This window comes from Anthonomus grandis, chromosome 4, assembly GCF_022605725.1.
Source record: "Anthonomus grandis grandis chromosome 4, icAntGran1.3, whole genome shotgun sequence".
Taxonomy (NCBI): Eukaryota; Metazoa; Arthropoda; class Insecta; order Coleoptera; family Curculionidae; genus Anthonomus; species Anthonomus grandis.
The window spans coordinates 36,916,436-36,935,279 of NC_065549.1; the positions used below are offsets into that span (position 1 = coordinate 36,916,436).

General features: G+C 33.9%; 1 protein-coding gene across 6 annotated transcripts in view; it reads left to right on the forward strand.

Moving 5' to 3' along the window:
• Positions 1 to 18,844, forward strand: part of LOC126735412 (uncharacterized) — a 62,563-nt gene that overhangs the window by 10,579 nt on the left and 33,140 nt on the right. For all 6 annotated transcript variants that reach the window (XM_050439385.1, XM_050439381.1, XM_050439384.1 and 3 more), the window contains exons 2-4: positions 15,102 to 15,175; positions 15,262 to 15,484; positions 15,556 to 15,867. In XM_050439385.1, the coding sequence (XP_050295342.1) occupies positions 15,102 to 15,175; positions 15,262 to 15,484; positions 15,556 to 15,867 (609 nt within the window). The remainder of the gene's footprint in view (positions 1 to 15,101; positions 15,176 to 15,261; positions 15,485 to 15,555; positions 15,868 to 18,844) is intronic.

Genomic DNA, 18,844 nt, shown 5'->3' on the forward strand with positions numbered 1-18,844 from the left:
ACGGGCCCCTTTGAGCGCGTCGAAAATACCGACAGAAAATGGATCGCAGCGCGCCCACAATGGGCGGCTCGCGCGCCTCCTTCGAGCCCGTACATACTGCACGAATTTGGCCCATCGCACGCGCGTCGCGGGCACGTCCCCTCAGGTCTATACGAAACTTGAGAGCTTGGCTGTTGTACTCGTGGCGCCCTCCAGCGTCTGGAAAATCCACATATTAATAGAGAAGATCAATCGCAATACCAATTTAAAATCAATTTGTGGACAGGGATTATTAATGGTGAAATTAAAGGACCGTTTGAGTTGCCACAAGATTTCAATGCTGAATATTATCACCATTTTTTGCAAAATATTCTCCCCATCCTTTTGGAAAATGTTCCTTTAGACATTCGCAGAAATATGTGGCTGCAACACGACGGATGTCCTGCGTACTACGGTGTGCAAGTTAGAAATTTTTTAAATGAATCCTACCCTAACCGATGAATCTAATGTCTAGGACCTATACTGTGGCCCTCATGGTCACCTGACCTAAATCCTCTTGATTTTTTTTACTGGGGATGCCTCAAAGAAATTGTATACAGAAGATTCATACAAAACATTGAAAATCTGCGCGAGCGCATCCAACCTACTGCTCAAGAGATAAATAGAGCTGGCCACGCTTAACGGATTAAGCGATCCTTTATAAGAAGGTGTAGGGCGTGTATAGCAGCAGGTGATGGTCATTTTGTACACCTTTTGTAAAATTGCAAAACACAAATAAACCGAATTAATTTACATCGAAAAAAAAACGATTATTTTTTCATAAAATAGTTCTTTCGGCATTAAAACAACCATTTTTTTTGAGGTTAATAAAAAATTCAAAAAGTTTTTGTCTTTAATACGGCATGGGATAAATAAATAAACTTTTACGCTAATGGGCACCAAGATTCTATTATTTTATTGCGTCATAGGACTTCAAACTTTTTGAAAAGAAAAAAAAATCCGATATTGCAATTTCAAAAATTTTTCCTGTGAAAAATATTTGCATAACTGAAAAATTTTAATACGCATCATAAAGCGCATCTATCGGCAAATAATATCCAACCGAAGAAATTGTGATTTTTTTTTCATTTAGTGACACACCATAAAAAAACTCATTACAGGTAGGTATTTCTTAAAATTTCGCAAAAATCAAAATATCTCGAAAACCGTAACACTTTCGTTAGAGCTATGTTGGATTATTCTGATTGGAAATAGTCCAATCTATTAGGAGTTTTCATTTGGACCACTATTTACGAGACACCCTATATATAACAATAATACATATGTAAGCCAGTGTTTGCCCTACATATGTATGTGCTTTACAGCAAGTTTTTATAATACAAAAATTGATTGCATTAGGTTTTAGTTAGACAACCTCCAAAAACAAATTAATTACTAATTTGAGAAATCCGATAAATCCACAATTTGACATTTTGCAATAAATCGTTTCTCTATAATATCTAGGCGCATCATTGGCTTTATAAACTATCTAAATCCATGCATTGAATATTATGTTTACTTTTAAAACTCAATATGTCCAGGATTTGTCGGGTTTTTGAAATATAAACATTCCGCTGTATCCTCATCGTGATTTGGCAATAGAGGCAAAGTTTATTCATGATGGAAAAATCGAAAGCGTAAAAAAGATGTTAAAAGTATAATATGGTAATGTAAAAGAATTAAAAATATGACAGTATCATTAAAGATTTTAAGTATTGGTGCTTCAGATATTATAAACGAAATTACTTATAGCACAAGTCCTGTAAAATTTGAAAATGTTAACGTATGCAATGGAAAAAAGATAGATGAAAAAGTTGTTTTTTCATATGTTTATGAGAAGTTTGTACTTTTTTGTGAAAATAATTTTACAAATTATTTTTTTGAGAAAGTTGATATGTCGCAATTTTTTTCCAAATTTAGTAAAAAACTATTTAATTACCTCCTTCCAAGATATATTGAATACCTAAAACTTTTAAACATTTTTAAAGAAAATAACTCCTAAGTTTTTTTGAGTTTTCTCAGAACTATGTTTATGACATTTATCTGGTTTCTTAAATAAGTAATTCAAATATCATAACTTAACCTCAACTCTATTAGGACAAAATAAACTGACTATCCCAGTTAGTTCGTAGTAGTTCTAACAGCAAAACATCCAAATGAAAAAATTTTTGAAAGGTTTATAATGTAAGGTTTAAAACCTGAGTTCACTATTAAGAATAAAACTTAGAAATTAGGTCTCAGGTCTCGGCTCAAGAAGAATCTAACACTACATTTAAGTTCAAGAGTCCGCTGCTTTGAACCCATAGCGATGAGGCGTCCTCAATATTGAACAATCTTCGCACATTGACACAGTCTAAAGCTTTTGAGAAGTCACAGAAATCTGTTTATTTGTTATTGCTTTTTCTGTCTACTCTAAAAATAATAGATATATTTAATGACATTAAACATATAAGATAAATAAAAGGAATTAAATAATAGTGAAATCAAAACATTGAAAAACACTCCCATGCTTTCTTAAAATCCTCCAAAGCAAAGACCATAATTATCATCATAATCATATAGCAGCTTTTCTTATCCACTGCTGGACATAAGCTTCTTTTAACCTAAACCATTATGTTCGGTCTTAGACATATTGGGTTCGTTTTGAAGATATGCTCTTCAAAGCGTCCATCCACCCAGTCGGCGGTCGTCTCCTGTTGCTATATGCTTGGTCACTAGGACGCCATTCTATTATTCTCCTCGTTCATCTGTTAATCGATATTCTTGAGACGTGGCCAACCCAGTTTAATTTTAAGTGTGTGCTTCTTTCAATTACATTCGTAACTTTTGTTCTTTTATGTAATTCTACATTAACGATTTTATCTTGCAATATCACTCGTTGCATTATTCTTATTTTATTGATACTTTTTCGAGTTAATGTAAGTGTTCCCGAGACATTTGTTAATACCGGGAGGACGCACTGGTCAAACACTTTTCGTTTAAGACATAATAATATCTGATCTGAAATCACATCAGTCTGTTAAATGCAGCTGAAAAAACAGTTTTATCTTTCTGTATACTTTCCAGGTCTGGTTGATCCCTTCCCATTCAGATCTCGTTTCCCAGATATTTGTAAAATATTAAGTATTGAATTTCTATTTTTTTAGCATTAGGTTACAACTGGGAACTAATTTTGTCATAAATTGGGTCTTGGGTATGTTGATTTTTAAGCCTACGGCTTGGGAAGCTGCGGTTAGTTCCGAGGTAAGGGTGATTCAGCTTTTCTCTATTCACGTGTATTTCCTCTTGTTGTCTAACTCGATCTTTTTAAACATATATTTCATTAAATTTGTAGAAAGTTTTGGAGAAATTGTGAGCACAATGGATCCAATTAAGTTAGTGTCGTACATCGACGTCAATCCTGGCTGTTTCATTTAAAAAAAAATGTTAATATCATAACTCCTTTTTTTAAGTACACCATAGCATTCTACTTAAAAATATCTACCCAAAGAAGCTTTTACGTTTTTTCTCTTTTACACAGAGAGTTCAAACTATAATAGCGCCCAAGGAACCTAAATTTTCATTTTCACCCTAGATCTTAGAGGCAAAACCAATTAAAACCAATACACACATACAATTTGTTGCGTTATAATTATTATTTATTTGTAATATAAAATTAAACGCATGTAAAAAAAATAAACCAACTATTAAAAAAATTGTTTTTCTTAATCTTTTGTTTTGATTTTCATGCGAAAAGAAAAAAAAGGCAAGTCATCCTTAAAAATTGCAAACCGTCAAGTTTTTTTAATGATTTATTGTTGTTGTATATCGGCTATCTCAAAAAACTCCAGCGGGCTTTTTATTTTATTGATCCCTAAACCCAAAAATATATTAATTGCTATCTGAGTTAGCTTGGATCGTAAAAAAAGTATATTCAATTTTGATGCCAGACAGAAGTGAAACCAAGTAATGCCATTAATTTTATGGCTTCTTACTATTCTATTAAAAGTAACTTCGAACCATCAGGACAAGCATTTCTTATCCTTTATTATTATACTGTTTAGAACTGCAAAAAGAAAAGTTTTGCATGCAACCTTTATAAACAAAGATTTTTTTTACTTCTATAATAAAATTCTGAAAGAAGATTTGCTGAGGAGAATTTATGGAATCAGTTATACCATAATTTGTCGCATTCTTTGGGCTATTATTAACAGTTTAAAGACTTTTTTTACAATGATCTAGCTTCACCTCTATTTAGCCATATATAACACGTGTTTTAGGGGTTCTTTTTTATGTAGTTTGCTACCAACCGGCAGTTGCCCAGAACTAGGTGTCAAACTCGTTATTTCAAACACAGAACACCTTATATATACTTCTACATCAGAATCTAAATATATTTTTATATGTAATTTCTTATATCTAAGTTTTACCATTTTCGACATATTTAATTTTGACGATTGAATTATACACACATGTAGAATATTTAAATTTTCTTGTTATTTACGGAGACTATGATAAAGTTATTTCCAGGAAATGTCATACATTTCTAGCTTTATTTCTGGAAAAAGAAACCACCATCAAATACTGTCAAGAAAATAATATAATACTTTACGAATTTTGAATCCATAAGAGTCAATGTGCAGAAAAATGACCAGAAAAATAAACTAGTTTTTTCTTCTAATTTTTATTCGAAAATTTAGTTTAAGCTATTAAGGATGTTCGTGCATGATATTCGGATGTGACCTTGGGTTTAAAAGGTAACTTTGTTATATTCAGAACAATTAAGTCATTAGAAAGTCAGTATTAATAATTGTCATTATTTCAGAGTAATAAAGAAATTGATAATAATAAAACGTAAACAATTTATACACAAAGAAAGCCAAAATTGTTTATTTTATTCCCAAGACAAAAAAATTGTCCATTATTATATTTACTAAATTATTGTAAAGAGTAATTTTTTTCAAATAAAAAACAATTTCTGTTATTCAAAATTGATTTTGAAGAAACGACACATAAATGTTTAAGATTTTTACAAATGTATTATATTTATTGCCTTATTGTGAAATGTAAATCTTTTTAAAGAAAAAACAAATCTGTGGTTAAATTTTGGTTTTATAAACACGTGAGTTTTTGTTTCATGTTGCGATTTGTAACCATTGGTATATGTTAAGTGTGTAGCAGATGAAAATTCCGAAATGAATGGACTATGACGCTTCAGATCAAAGGAAATTGATTATCGTGGCCCAAATAAGTAGTCAGATTATATTTTTACAATTTTTGTAAGTAGAAATTTATAGTTTTGTAACACAATCCTAAAAGTAATAATCTTGAAACCAAAATAAACGTAAAAAAATAAACATAAAAGATTTCAAACCTAGACCTGTACAGTTGAACACCTTTAGTTAGTTACTTTTATTAGTCGGGTAAGGATTTTATATTTATGTTATCAACATTAATTTCGGATTAAAAGGGAGTTTGTGCTCCTAAAAATCAAAAAAATTTTCTCGGTTAAGGAAAGTTAGTCTCTGTTAGGGAAGTTCATTTATTTATTTTTTTCTAACATTAGGAAGGACCTACTGGTCCTTCTTAACCTTATATACCTGCCACATTTCATAATTTATAAGGTATTCAACAGCATGAAAAAAATTAAGATACTTATTATCAACTAATACAACAAGATTAAATTTTTTTATAACTCCTAGGTGTGAGATGCATCTATGTGCATCTTACGATTTTTCATTAACTTATTAATTTCAATTTGAATTAAGATAATTTAAAAAGCGTACTTAACTAACTCCTATTATACAGGTTGGGGAATCGATTGATTACGTAGTAAAGAGAGGTGCTAAAAGGCAAAATATGGCAACGCGCACCCATAAATTCGTGCGCTCTGCTATTCGCCTACTACGTCGTTATTTTTCAGTACCACCTTAGTAAGCGTTTGACTTTGATGGGGGTAACTGTATCACTTAAATATTTTTCTGATGCAGGCTTTACTTATATTAGTGTGGACGGACCACATAGAATCGTAATCTCAAAATATTTATGCTATGTATTGCATAATGAAATAATACGTTATTCTAATAAAAATAAAATATAAACTAACGAAAATAGAAAATTTTAAATACTATACAAGGATACGTTTGAACTTCCAAAAGAGTTTCTGGTGAGATAAAATTAGCACACTCAACAATTTTCTCTCACAACTCGACTAAATTTGTTGGTCTACTAAGTTCGTGTTTGTAAATGGTCTCGGTCTATTTTTAAGGATTTCTTCCTACATGGGTCATCCAGCACAGCGAATCAGAGAGCGACAACGTCGCAAAGTCGCAACGTCCCTAATCCTTAAAGGGATAGGTGGGATATGCCTAGAAAGCAGCTACATATTGACGAGAGAGCACGGCAGTCGCAAAGTATATACTCCATTGTCTCGTCTTCATGAGATTGCATGCCCTGCATAGTGGTCTTCTGGTTAGTTTCATTTTAAAGGGGTGACCATTTAATTGGCAGTAATCAGTTAGGATGCCTGTTATATGACCTAGTTTCCTTTTAGTCAGAGACAATTGGCGGATTCTCTCCAGATTGTCCGGGTACCTGAGACGCTCTTTGGACAAATTGCAGTCTTGAATATCATCCCACCGCTTTTTGAAAAGCGTGTGAGAGTGAGATTTTATTAGCCTTTGATATTCGCCATGGTCAGATCCACGGCTCCAGCCCTACTGGTTGAATAATGGCAGCCCTCTTGGCAAGGAAGTTGGCGGCCCGACTGTAGTTGTACCCCTTGATCCAGCCGACTTTTACTTTGTTTTTGGAAGAAGCTTCTACGAACGTGCGATGGCATTGCTGTACCACGTAAGGCGTGGTCTTGACAGCTTGAGAACTGCCTGTTTGCAGTCTATATAGATAATCACGGTTTTATCAGTTATAACGTTGTTGTTTTGCCGCCAGGGTCATGCAATATATTTCGGTTTGACAGAAAGACACTTTGCATAGTGCCTAATGCTAGCATTCTCTTTGTCATTGTCATAGTCTTTGGACTATACGCCGCAGCTTGAACCTGTTTTAGTTTTGGAACCGTCCGAATAGATATTAGTAATACCCGCCATCCCATTGGTACCAATGCCCCTTTTATTAATTAAGTAGAGTTTGTTGAGAACAAAGATTGGCGAGGCAAGGTCAACTCGACCAACGACGGAGGTCAGCGCCAGAGGCGAGCTCTTTGCAGGCCTGTCCCCATACCTATGTTCATTATAGTAGAGCGAAAGCACATTATTATCAGTAAGACGACTTCCTTGACATAAATATCTAGGGTCGTCAGACACAACATGACTTCCAAAGGCCTGTTTGGCGTGGTTCTTATAGCAGCTGTTATGTTGAGGCAACCAAATCCACTTTAAGGCCTAAGTGAATAAAGATGTTTGTGGGTTATGTGTAGATCCACATAACCCCTTTGGGGGAGAAGACCCAGGTCTTGCTAATTGTGCGTCTGCACTAGTCGCAAGAGATATATAATTTTTGTAATTTTTTTGTAATGTGAGAGTTCTAATTTAATTTGCTATCAAGTGTCATAACTAGGTTCTTTACTTCCGATGCATAACTTAGTGGCGTGCCTGATAGTTTGGACGTCAGAAGAGATGTTATTTTTCACCTTTCCATATCAATTTTTTATGATGGCAGATGGTCTTATCTAAGTCATCTGCGTAGGCTATTGTGTGGTACTGATCATTATTCAGTCAGATGATGAGACTATCTAAAACCATGTTCGTGGGCACTCCTTTCTGCAAATAGCCCCTGGTCTCCTTCCTCCTAACTTTGACGTCCTGCACACTGATGTCTATAATTCTCTTGGAAAGCATGTTGAAAATTAACCCGATCAACGTGCCTGAGTTGTTTCTTATTTTAAACGACTGGATTATTTTACAGAAGGTTGTTTGCTCAAAAGCACTTTCGATGTCAATAAATACACCCATGGTATGTGACTCTTTCTGGTTCATCGACCTTACTACCCGCCCTATCACTGAGTGTAGGTAGGGCAGAGTGTGTTGATGTCCCTAGAGTATATGAGTATTGGTTAATGATAAAGCCGGTTAGATGTCAGCATTTCATCCCTTATAGAACTTTCGCACAGCCTTTCCATCGCTTTCAAGTAAAAGGATGAGAGGCTTATAGGGCGATAAGCTTTGGGAGTTGTATAGTCCATCCTCCCTAGTTCAGGAAGAAACACAACTTTGACTTCGCTCCATGCCTTAGGGGTATATCTTAGAGCCAAAGAAGGTTTGAACATTTCCACCAGGGCAATGACTGTTCCAGGCCCCTCTGAAGTAGTGCTGGATAGATGCCGTTAGGTCGGGGGGATTTAAAGAGAGAGAATAAGGAAAGTGCCCGCTTAGTTTGTTTTGTCCTCATGTATTAACCGATCGACAAGTAGCCAATTTGCCTCTGAGGATAAGTAAGGTACCTGTATCCGATCCTCCGTAGTTCTGGAGGTAGAATCAGGAAAGAGGAAAAGTGTGTAGCAAATAGTAGCCTGGTGCTTTCTTGTAATCACGTCATATACATATCCAAAAATTCAAAACTATGAGGATGTGTGGATTATAGTGATCCAAAATTTATCTACTGCACTTATCAATTAATTGAACTTGTAGAGTTTTCTTTTATTTTTTATTTCTTTTATTATTGTGGAAAGAAGATTGTATATTTTAAAGTTATACAAAAAAAATTCAAGTTATGCCTTTATAATTGGTGGAAATGTTAATTTTTTTTCTAGATCTTGATCTCGTATTCTAAGATATTAATTTATTATATATATATTTGATTATTAATATTATCAATATTGATAGATTGATTATAAGGTCGAGTACACTTTGTTTGATGAAATTATTGTGATATATAATATACTTGTATAATGTATAATGTTATTTATATCTTTTGTAAATAATAAATCAGTCAGATACAGCCTCGGCTTTTTAAAGATGGTTGCTAGAATATACTTATGTATATTTATATGAACATGTTAACGTTAGGTTGGAAAAATATAGTTTTGGTTTAAAATATTGAGGCTATTATTTTAAATACATAATATTAAAAGTTTACTCAGATCTTTAGCATTTAAACAACCCTAAACCAATATATCATACTTGAAAAAAAATTCTGCTAGCGATATATAGACAATAATAAGATCAAAAATGTTCTTATAATGTAAAATTTGTATATTATCAAATAGAATGAAGATAAGTTCAAAGCATATAGATTTCAATTGTTAGACTGTGATTAGTTCTTCAAATGCTGTTCTAACCCTCCGGATACAATCTTTCTAGGGAGTTATTGTGGTGTTATAAATATTATTTTTGACTGCTCCCATATAAAAAAATCGACTGTTTTCACATCTGGGGAGCGGGTGGCTTAAGATATAATACGTTATTGGCTATTTATTGATCGTAACATATTTTTCAGCTGATTATTGACTTAATGACTATTATGTAGAAGTGTGCCATCGTGTTGGTAGAATACATTTATATCATCAGCCAATGCCAATTTTTTAAAATTCTAAGGTCATGACGCTGTCATTTTTTATAGCATAATAAACATTTAATTGGGACTGTTGAAACATTAGTACTTTAAATGGATGCACATTTGTCTCACTCCAATAATGGGAATTTAGTCAATTAAAAATCTAATGTTTCGTAAACTTCGATTTATCCATCCAAATATTATTATTAAAAAAGAATGTTTTTTAAGTTCGAACTAAAATGAATTCACAGAATTTTACTCTTCGTGGAAAGTCGGTGTCTTTAAGATCCTAAACGATGTACAACCTATATATGGATGAAATTCGTGTTTTCAAAAAATTTTTATTATTGATGACTAAGATATTCCCGATTCTAATGCTACTTTTTCTGCTCTCGCTCGTACGGATCTAGAATTTTTGAAATTGTACTTTGTGCTTATTTATGTTTTTTCCGGAAATCGAGTGGCAAATGTGTCACGTCTTTGAAATAAGTTTATTACATTTTCCCTGAATATGATAAAGCATGATTTAATATCGACAAAATGCAAATGACAATTAGTGTGTGACAATAGGTTTTTGACATGAAAACTAAAATATGTCAAAAATGGTTAAACTTAGATATAGGTTTTTCCATTTAAAATAACGAAGTTGACACCTACTTTTGGTATAACCGGTGTGTCGTCCTAAAAATATCCTAAAAATATTGTAGCCGACTTTTGTATATTGTCAAATTTTAATTTTTTTAAAAAGACTCACTCTGTATAGATATGAAAATGTTTCAACATTTCCATTTGTAATCTGTACAATATAATAAAAAAATTATTACTAATTATTTAAAAAAATAAACTGATTTATTTTAAACAAATCAGTTTAATTTTTTAAACAAATTGTTTAGCATAGCACAGCGAGCTTTTAAAAGCAACATAAATTCTGTTTTATAAATTTATCAAATATTGCACCAATTATCGGTAACGTTCTATTCTCGTCGCTTTTTAATTAGGATTTATTATTATTTGTACGTTACAGTTAATATTAATATTCTTTTATTGTCTAACACATTACATCCATTTATGAAACCAAACTGAACTGGAAAATTAAACGTCTTAATATTTTTATAATAATGAACTATATTTTTAACATAATGCAAAGGTGGTTATAAACCAAAAACTCATACGTAAGGTTTTTTCTTAAATTTTTTCATAACTGGCCTTTTCCTAAGTTACAAACAACAATATAATTTGTTTATGACATTAAACAGTGGTTTCTTTATAAAAATATTTATAGTGAGGAAAGATAAAAAACACTAACGGGCTACTAGTATTTACCAAAGACATTTTAACAATATACACCAAAATATAAAAATAAGCCTTGTTTCATTGCACCTTAGATCATGTATTGACGATCAAGCATTTTCTTCATTTCTCCTAATTTAATATTAGTTATGTCAACATCTTCCAAGACATTATTACAAATCCGTAACATAATATTTATTGGAGACCTAGTATTACAGTTCTTTATATAAATGATGATGAATACAATAGCCCAAAATGGTAAGCCCTATGGTATACTCGAGTGTCACGAGTAGCGTCAGTGCTACGAAGGTATCCTTATATGAATATTTGTCTTAAAGTTCTGCAAGTTATAATGTTCGAGAAAGACGTGCTTTTTAAGTTGACTCCACAGATTTGCACTTCACCATAAAAAGAAGTCTCGATAAAGCTAGGTTCTAGGCGCCTGTAGATGCACTCGATATTCATGAGTCGCATCTGCCTGTCGAGTGGATTGCATTTATAAGCTCTACGTGGAATGATTTGAGTCAGGTCCGCCACCTTCCTTCTATGCGCCAAACTTTCCAAGCTTTTAGTTATCTCTGGACCTATAAGCCGTATGGCCCTCTTCTGGAAGGAATCAAGCAGCTTTAAAGTGTGGTTGGGTGCAAAACTCTATATATAAGAGCAATATTCAAGAAATGGACGAATTTGAGCCTTGTAAATCGTTAATGCTGTTGCGGTGTATACAGCCTTTTCGTTTTGAGGAGCCTTCATTTAAGAAGCTGCTTTAGCTATTTCCGCTACATGATCATGCCAAGATATATTGCTTCCAATCTCCACATCTTACAAGCGAACTGACGAAGACAGCATCAAAGTAAGCCCGGACATAATTGGGGAGACAGAGGAACCCTTTGTAAATACAGCAGCCAAGCCATAGTGCGTTAAACTTTTGATTGCCCATATTGCTAGCATTGGACACTGGTAGTATACAAGTAGTGTTTACCTTTAAGTAGGAGATAAGTCAGGATAGGTCCACCTGTCTGAGCCTCTTTTAGATGATCGAAAGCTATCTAACAGTCTAAGCCCATTGGAGTTTTTGTTCTCCTTCTCTTAGCTAAATCTATAGTTTTGCGATATTTGAAAATTATTCCACATAGCGTCGATAGTAAGTGCATAATTCCAAGAAGCTTCAGAGATTATGTCTTGTTAGGCAACCTTTGACTGTTTGGACCTTTGGCTTGTTAACTGCAACTCCTTAATTGGAAACAACGTTACCCAGATACTGCACAATTCTTTGAAACATATGTATGAAACATAAACAAGTCTTCCATATAGTCCTCTCCAAAAGCCCAAAATAGTCCTCTTAAAATCGTTTAAAAGTTACAGGACCACAGGCAAATAGCACATTAATGTTCCATAATTCAGCACCCACTGTAAAGGCCGTCTTTTCTCGATCTTCAGGAGCTAACTTAACTTGCCAGTATCTATATTTCAGTACTGACCTTACTCCAAAATGATGTTAATAGTTGTAATTTGGCGTCGCCTATAGCACTGGGCGACTTAAAGAAAGACACCAATGTACTGTTATTAGCAAAGCTGTAAACTGGATTAGAAGTCTTGCTACAAAGATCAATGTATGTGGGTAATAAATAAGTAAGAGTAATTGCCTTCGCAATCGAACCTCATGTCAGCTATCCTATATTAACTTATAGCCTCATCATTAGCTATTTCATTACCATAAAAATATGCAAAAACGGTAATTTATGAACATTGGAAGTATAAGTGGTATGAGCTCATTCTCATTTCAAAGTCAAAAATCTAAGGAATTATGGTATCTTAGGATTTTAGCACATTGTGGTCTTTGCTCTAGATGTCAATCAACAAAATTTATAAGGTGATCACTATGGCTCATTATTATTTTACTATTGCGGAGGGTTGTTGGGTGGGGTCAGAAATAAAGCAGAAACCTGTTTACTTAAATGTCGACGTTTTGACTTATATTAAGTCATCCTCAGGACACTAAGTCTAGGTTTCTTTAGTTATAATTAAAACACATTTATAATAGGAGCGTAGAATTATTTTTAACATGGGTTAAATTGTAGGTGTTACTGTGGGCAAACTAGAATTAATAAATTTAGCCCATGTTAAAAATAATTCTACGCTCCTATTATAAATGTATTTTAATTATAACTAAAGAAACCTAGACTTAGTGTCCTGAGGATGACTTAATATAAGTCGAAACGTCGACATTTAAGCAAACAGGCTTCTGTTTTATTTCTGACCCCACCCAATAACCCTCCGCAATATTGAAGATATTGGGTCGCAAACACGAAACTGAAAAAATCTAAAAATATTTTTACTATTTACTAATAAAGTCAGTTCTGTTATTAATTCTGAACATCTTATTTTGTCCTCTTAAATTTCGTCCCTCTTAGACCATCAGACTTTTCAGTTGACTTGGGATCGTTTGTCAGAAGTGTGTGTCAAAGTGCTTTGTCACCTAGAAAATGTTATTGGAGATGACAGAATACCAGAAAAAGATATAAAATTTCGGAAATCTTGGAGTTTTTTTTAATCCTCAATTATTATCCACTGATCAACTACTATTAATAGTAAGCAAAGCATACGCCTAAGTAGGATTTTGCGCCTCACGTGTTCGAGCATTTCTAAATTTTTCACTTGCATATTGGCCCTGTGCACTCTTTGCTGTTTATCAACAATCTGATGCTTTGTTTTAAGAATTTCAAGTGTTTGGGGTACACAAAAGACTATTATTAAAATTTTACTCGGTGGTGACTGATGATCAAAGAAACTTGCAATCTGACCTTGCCATACTTATAGTATGGTGCAAAAATAACTATCCCTGCCTAAATGCGGGAAAGTATACAGTTCTGCGTTTTGCAGTATTGAAAGTAATCAACTTGAAGTAGTAGTTGCCTTTACAATAGTCTTGTGAAAAGCATACTCGAGTATTGTTTCATTATATGGTCACCGAGGTATGAGCGTCACATCGACAAAATAGAACGAGTATAACGTAAATTTACCAAATACAAACTAAGGTTCCCATTAAAAAGCACTACACCCTGTGATACCCTACTTTGCAATTGTGGTTGCACAGCCTAGAAAAACGACGACAGAAAGTGCTTTATTATTTCTTGTTCACGTTGTTCAATGAAATGATCTATTCTGAGTGTCTTTAGAAGTCGAAGCGCTTTCTGATTCCTGATCGTCTCACTAGGCAAACTAAGCTTTTCTTCTAAAGGGGCGACATAACAAATCTTGGTCGAAAGGTTTTTATGAACAAATTGGTTTGCAGCTACAATGACACAGTGAGAACTACAACATGACACGGTGGACAATAGAAGAATGTAATAAATGTTTCTATTTTATGCCTCCACTGTCTTTTCTTTGGACCTAAGTCCTTTATTTGGACTTTCTCAAGGGAGTCTAGCGAAAATTAATTTCCTGGCTTTCAGGATAAGAGACATTTGATATTTACCGAGAGACGTCGAATGACGTCATCGGTTTAACTGCCAGTAACTCTGCTTAGGAGGAAAGTTATAGCGTTGGACAGCTGACAAATAAAAACATTCGAAAACGGATTATGTAAACCAACAAAAACTACATAATTCATACACACTGAGATAATAGAATTGACCGGCCGTCAAAATATATATATATTTATAATAATATATATATTTGTTAAAATATACAAAAATGTATTAGGCCCAATATTTTTTAAGTATTAATAAATGTAAAACCATAAGTGGGTTTTGTTCAATTCTATCCAAAAGAACAATGAAGTTTTAAGAACAACGTCCTTGTGCACAATATAGCGCCACAGAATAAACAAATAAAATAACCGATTGACCGCAATGTTAAAACATCCCATCCAAGCGATAGCCTTAACCGTGACGTCATTTGACATTTTTGACAGTAACCGTTGGTTCTTACCAGACTAACGCTTGGACAGTCTATAGAAGTCTTAGCTGGAATATGAGGGAAGGTGTAAATTGTTTAATTTTGGAGTATATAACATTAGAATCTAAAAGTCAACTATTTTTTTGCAAAAACACGTATATGAACTTTTTTTACTTAAAATATCCCTGTGTCTAAATAAGTGTGGCACAAAATTTCATTTAACAATGACTATGACACGGCCTTACTGGATTATATGATTAATTCATAATTATTTAGCATTAGATGATGTAGATTAAGTTTTCCAAAATGCTTTTATGCGGTATTCTGAGTTAAAGTTAAAAGTATAGATTCTTATAGTCATAGATTTTAATTGTAGAGAAGAGAAAACATTATAATTTTTTTAGGCTCGATATTTGATCAAGACTACAACTGGGAAAATCATGATAGTAACACGATCCCGAAAGATTCTGAATACTCGGTAAGCGTATAATATTAGTTTATAAATTAGATGTAAGTCTATTTAACTTGTTTAGCATTTAAAAGTAAACCTTAAATCAATTTCAGCCCTCTTTAACTTTAACGCATACATCTGCAGATTCAAATATGGCTAATGGGCCTAATAAAAAGTACCAGCAAACTATAAGAGATTACGTTACAGAGAAAAATATATTCAAATCACATATTGTATCCAGACCAAAACGATCGCCGGAATCGAATCTAAAATCCTCTCAAAATAATAAATTGACTAATGCTGAATTAGACGAAAACAGACAGGCTGCAATATTGGGTAATTTTTGAATTAAGCCGTATGGTATACTTAATAAGAATTTAGAAGGTAACTTTATTTTATTTTTATAGGCTCTGCTAAACATAGCCCTAATCAAGAAATCACGGATTCAAAGGTTACCACCGAAAGCTGCGCATCAAAGGCGGAACTTAGTAGGGAGATGGTACTGGAACAGCAAAAATTACAAAACCTAAAAGCCGAAGTGAGAAAATTAAATAAATTAGTTGCCCTTTTAAAGAACCAACAAGAATTGATAAACGATGTTGCGGATAGTAATTTAGAAAATTCTTCTTTATATAAAACCATACAAAGTTTTGGCCAACAAAGAGATGATAATATTAAAGTGAAGAAAATGAATAAGCAAGATTTGACAAGTGAAGAAGGTAATTAAAAATTTAATTTAAGATATTAATCTTATTTTAGGATTTTTAGGATAATTTAATGCAGTTGGGCACTAGCGTATCGTCATACAACCTTAAAGTGTTAAAATTGCACTTCAGGAATAATTAAATATTAAATAAGTGTCTTATAATAAAACAAATTATATTTAATTTGTATACTGTATTCCATTATAGTTGTTATTATACATATATATTACTTTATCAATTTAAATTTAAAGTTTCCTGCCATTTTGATGTCACTGGACAGGGCGTTAAAAAAACTTTCTCTTTTCTCAGTTGCCGGCAATCTATGAAATATTCCGTCCTAAATATCTGGAATTGAATTTGTAGTGACTCTCATATTAATAAATTTGTTTCGGTTTTTGTGGAAAAACATTCGACTTTCTCTACTAGTATGAACACTACCTATCTCCCCAAACATTACCCTAAACTTGAGTCTAGAATGTACATTTGCAAAATAACTTATTGTCAAGGTATTTGTTTCAAATTATTTGGACATAACACGTAGTAGTAAGTAACAGGCAAACATGTTTCTTCACTTTATTCCAAAACGTAAATAGTCCGTGGTCTTGTCTTCATTTAACGCCAAACGATTGTTGAGGATAAGGTACGGCCAATGACGAGTAAGTTTATATGATAACAAGGGTCTCCAAATGTGTTGTTATTTAGAATCCCAGCTACCATGTCATTCACATACAAAATAAACGACAGTGAACCCAAAGTAAACCAAATCTACTAAATCGCTAAACCTCTATTTTTTTTTTAATTTGTTTCCCGAAACTTGCTAAGGGGCCATTAAGACTTGTGACTTTGCTAAAGCACCAACTCCCATGCCTCTTAACAGTACTTAATAAATCGGAATTGAATCTGCAAGCATTATAGCAAATTCGGCAACAATATCCAATATACTGTACAAAGTGTATTTTTAAAGATCTCAGTGACAAAGAGCTTTTAATCTCTTTCCTTGATGCATTTTCCAGTTGTGTACCTAACAAAAAAAATCTATCGTGAATGGTATTACTTCAACAATTCATTTGTGAAGTAAAGTTTACAATTAAATATTATCTTCTCAAACCTTCTTTGTTCCATGGGGGAGAGGAGTTACCTCAATGGCTGCTTCAAGTCTAGTTCTGCATCCTGGTTTCCTACAAATCCATGTTTTTCTATTTTGCCAAATGATAGTTTTGACAAAACGGAAATATGATTCTTAGATAAAAAAGCACCCTTAATTGACTCGGAGCTCCGATCTCGGTTTCTGTAATGTGCAGAGAGTGATGCAAACATCATTACACTTAGGCCTTTGTGGTCCATTGCATACCTCTGCTAAGGGAAGACAGAAAATCTCAACTCATCATCCAGGAAAATGAATCAACGAGCACGACGCTGAATGGATATTCGCTGATCTCTCCAACGGATGGACTAAATATTTAAAAATTCTGCTACGTATTGACAAGAAAGCAGTACAATCGCAAAATATGTGCTCGATTTAGCTAGGTTCGAGCTTAGTTTCAGACAGACAGTAGCCGGTAATAATATCTGTCAGCAAACATAGTTTTCTTTTAGTCAGAGACAAGTTGTGTAAGATACTAGAGATATAAGAGAAGTATCTGAGAAGCTCCTTGACAAATTGCAACCATAGTGAGCTTGATAGATAGTAGGCCCAATATATTCAACATCAAGCCCTAGATCTGGAATACGGTTCGATTCCAATTAATTTTCTAGCCCTACAGCTTGCCCAAGAAGAACATCTACTGGTTAGGCTCCTGGTACTGGCGCCACAGCTACAAAAATGAACCATTTAATAAGGAGGAAAAACATTTAGTGAGGGCAGGACAAGCTATGATGATTTCTAAAAACTAATGTGCATAAATTAAGTTGCAGGGTGTAGAATTATTTTTGTATAAATTACCTTGATGGCGGGTACGAAGTATGAAGTGATATCTTAAGCTGTTATGTATAGAGGACTTCTAATGGACTCGTCGTACCTCATCGACTGTTACTAGAGGCCAATAGACTGGGTGATTTTTTTGTGTTTTTTTCCTCTTTCAACGCCATTGGTATTTTGGCTTGTCCGCAATACCCGTGGTGACGTCTTAAATAACAATATCTGGTTAAAAGGCCTGTCACTATCTAAATTTTGCGTCTTTTTAAGCGTAGTAGTAGTCTAGTGAGACAGATGGAGGACTCATCTATGCGTAGCCTTAGCCTGACTTATGCCAAGTGCTTCCTTCCTTCTCCGGAGGGTCCATTTATCCAGAAAACTCATGAATCATTGATGCAACAGATACAAATTACTATACCAATTATAGGCTCTAGGTCTAACGGCCGTTTCACAGATCTCAGTCTAGCAGGCAAGTTCGCTCCCTCGTTTCTAGTATAGCCCGAGTGGCCAGGCACTTAGACAAGCTGAACCATGTAGCTCACCTTCGCCAGTTCCTTTAGAAACTTTTCCAGTACGAGCTTGGAGCTCACCTTTTCGGCCGTAATAGTGATTCGGATGCCAGATGGTCAACCTGTTTAGTATATAGGCCGATTGGAGTCCTCGCATACTTCGAAAAATTTAAATCGAACTCAAATGTTTTTACTTTAATGATAGTCTCAAGCTATTTAACATGCATAACAAGCACATTCCATTCAAAACTGTGAGATACTCTAGTAGGAAATAAGTTTTTTGAAACTATGGTTTAAATTAAATAATCTAAACCTAAATGCTAGGAAATGCCTGTGTATTAACTTCACTCAAAATAAAACCTCAACAGATTTTTCTTTAGAAACTCGGCAGATTTATATTTAGTAGTAGTAGATGTAGTAACGGTGAGGGAACTAGAGCTAGGCAACTAGGCCTAAACATTCCCTTTTCGCCAACCCCAGATTCAGCCACCCCTACGCCTCCACTTGTCACCTCTCACACCAATGCTTGCACGTTGTCCCAGTCTAAATCTTTATGATCTTCCCGTCG